This window comes from Clupea harengus, chromosome 14 (assembly GCF_900700415.2).
Source record: "Clupea harengus chromosome 14, Ch_v2.0.2, whole genome shotgun sequence".
Taxonomy (NCBI): domain Eukaryota; kingdom Metazoa; phylum Chordata; class Actinopteri; order Clupeiformes; family Clupeidae; genus Clupea; species Clupea harengus.
The window spans coordinates 5842208-5844707 of NC_045165.1; the positions used below are offsets into that span (position 1 = coordinate 5842208).

The 2500-nt window shown below is 46.3% G+C and overlaps 1 protein-coding gene across 4 annotated transcripts in view; it reads right to left on the reverse strand.

The window, feature by feature from the left end:
- LOC105894926 (MAM domain-containing glycosylphosphatidylinositol anchor protein 1) overlaps window positions 1-2500 on the reverse strand; it is a 225005-nt gene that overhangs the window by 171081 nt on the left and 51424 nt on the right. For all 4 annotated transcript variants that reach the window (XM_031579812.2, XM_031579814.2, XM_031579811.2 and 1 more), the window contains one exon: window positions 2319-2458. In XM_031579812.2, coding sequence (XP_031435672.1) covers window positions 2319-2458 — 140 coding nt within the window. The remainder of the gene's footprint in view (window positions 1-2318; window positions 2459-2500) is intronic.

A 2500-nucleotide genomic window follows, 5' to 3' on the forward strand; every position in this document is an offset into this window, starting at 1 on the left:
ACCCACACACACACACATATACACACCCTCACACACACATACACACACACACATATACACACCCTCACACACACACACACACACACACACAGACATATACACACCCTCACACACACACACACACATATACACACCCTCACACACACATACACACACACACATATACACACCCTCACACACACACACACACACACACACACACACACACACACACACACACACACACACACACAGACATATACATACAGCTAAAGTGGGGCAGAGATGATGGGCCTAAGGCTCCACCTACACAGATGTGAATGCTGCATCAGTGTTATTATTCAAGACTGACAACACTTACACTACAAGCATCACACACACACACACACAAACACACACACACACACCTTGAACATCAGTGTTATTATTCAAGACTGACAACACATGAACACAACTTACACTACAAGCATGACTGCTCATGCGTGCAAGTAAACACACACACACACACACACACACACACACCTTGAAGACAGAAGCGAATAAAACACTAAGGCTGGACGATATGGCAAAAAAAAACTGGTGAGAAAAAGTGATAAACGATATGATGTAATAAAAAGCATAACATTGTATAATTTATTTTGAATATCAAAAAAAAAAGTTAATACATCAGACTGTCCTATATCTAAATAGTTGTGGTCATTTGAAATAAAAAAATTAAAACAAGCTGCACATAAACACACACACACACACTCACACACACAGACACACACAGAGGTATGGTGTTGCGGAGTCGTCAAACGCATGTTCTTGCGTTTGTGTGTGTGTGTGTATGTGTGTGTATGTGTGTGTGAGAGTGGTGTGTGTGTGTGTGTGTGTGTGTGTGTGTGTGTGTGTGTGTGTGTGTGTGTGTGTGTGTGTGTGTTTGTGTGTTTCTTTCCATGTGAATATGCCAACGTGAGTGTGGTGTGAGGCTGTGTGTATGTAAGCAATCTAGCTCCTACCCCAAGTATGAAGCAGAAATGCAGCAGCAGTATATGTGTGTGTCTGTGTGTTGGTGTGTGTGTGTGTGTGTGTGTGTGTGTGTGTGTGTGTGTGTGTGTGTGTGTGTGTGTGTGTGTGTGTGTGTGTGTAATCCCCAAGGGGTCTGCCCTTAGTCATTGGGTAGAGGGTTCTGATGAGTAAGAGATCTGGGTGCTTTCCTAAAGCGCTGAACCATAGCAGATGGAGCAGGTATGTGGAAAGAGTGTGTGTGTGTGTGTGTGTGTGTGTGGGTGTGTGTGTGTGTGTGTGTGTGAGTGTGTGTTTGTGTGTGTTCAAGCGTATTTGTATGTGAATATGTGTACACATGTCAGTGTTACTGTAAGAAGATGGTATGCATATTCACACCAGTGTGTATGTGTATGTGTGTGCACCCACACTCTGCATGCGTCAGTGTTTGTCCGTGTGTGAGTGTGAGTGTGTGTGTGTGTGTGTGTGTGTGTGTGTGATGGGCCAGGGGGTACAGGCCATGCTTAATTTATCATGATCTAATGCCAACAGACAGGCTGCTCAGTGGACCTGAGCTTTCTCTTCCTCACTCCTTCTGTCTCTCTCTCTCTCTCTCTCTCTCTCTCTCTCTCTCTCTCTCTCTCTCTCTCTCTCTCTCTCTCTCTCTCTCTCACACACACACACACACACACAGAGACTCTGAAACCTCTATAGTTTTCCTCTGTGGCCAGCTGGCCTTGAATTTCTAGCCACTCTCACACACACACATGAACACACACACACACATTTCTACCCATACTCACACTCCAGAATGAAGTAAACCTCTTATCTCCCCTGCCGGAGGACTGACCTTGCCCTAGCTTTCCCAGAGTGCCTTCCTCTCACGGTGACCTACGACCTTGACTTGAGACCCAGGACCAGGCCACTAAGGAGTTAATAGAGCCAAACTGCCACTGTCACAGGCCAGAGGCCGCTCATAAGCCTATGCATGCAAACCGTGTGTGTGTACATGTGTGCCTCTCTCTGTGTGTGTGTGTGTGTATGTGTATGTGTGTGTGTGTGTGTGTGTGTGTGTGTGTGTGTGTGTGTGTGGTGTGTGTGTGTGTGTGTGTGTGTGTGTGTGTGTGTGTGTGAGAGAGAGAGAGACTTGTTAAGGCTTTCAATCCACAAACAAAACCAGTTGGACGTGGCTTTAGCTTCAATATTCTGGACAGTTTGATAGTGAAGTACACTTAAATAAAAGAGCATGGTATGATAAATGATGTGTGTGTGTGTGTGTGACTGTGTGTGTGTGTGTGTGTGTGTGTGCGTCAGTGTTTGTACATGTGAGTGTGTGTACGTGTGAGCAGTACCTGTGGTCGTGGATGGCCTTTCACGAGGCATTGAAGCACTAGAGTGGCTCCCTCCCGGATGGTGTAGATCCTCTCGCTAATGTTGTCCTCCTTCACCACACACGCCTGCCCCGAGTGCACGATCTGGGCATTGGCAGGGGCTGCAGGAGACAGACAGACAGGCAGACAGAGAGTCAGACAGA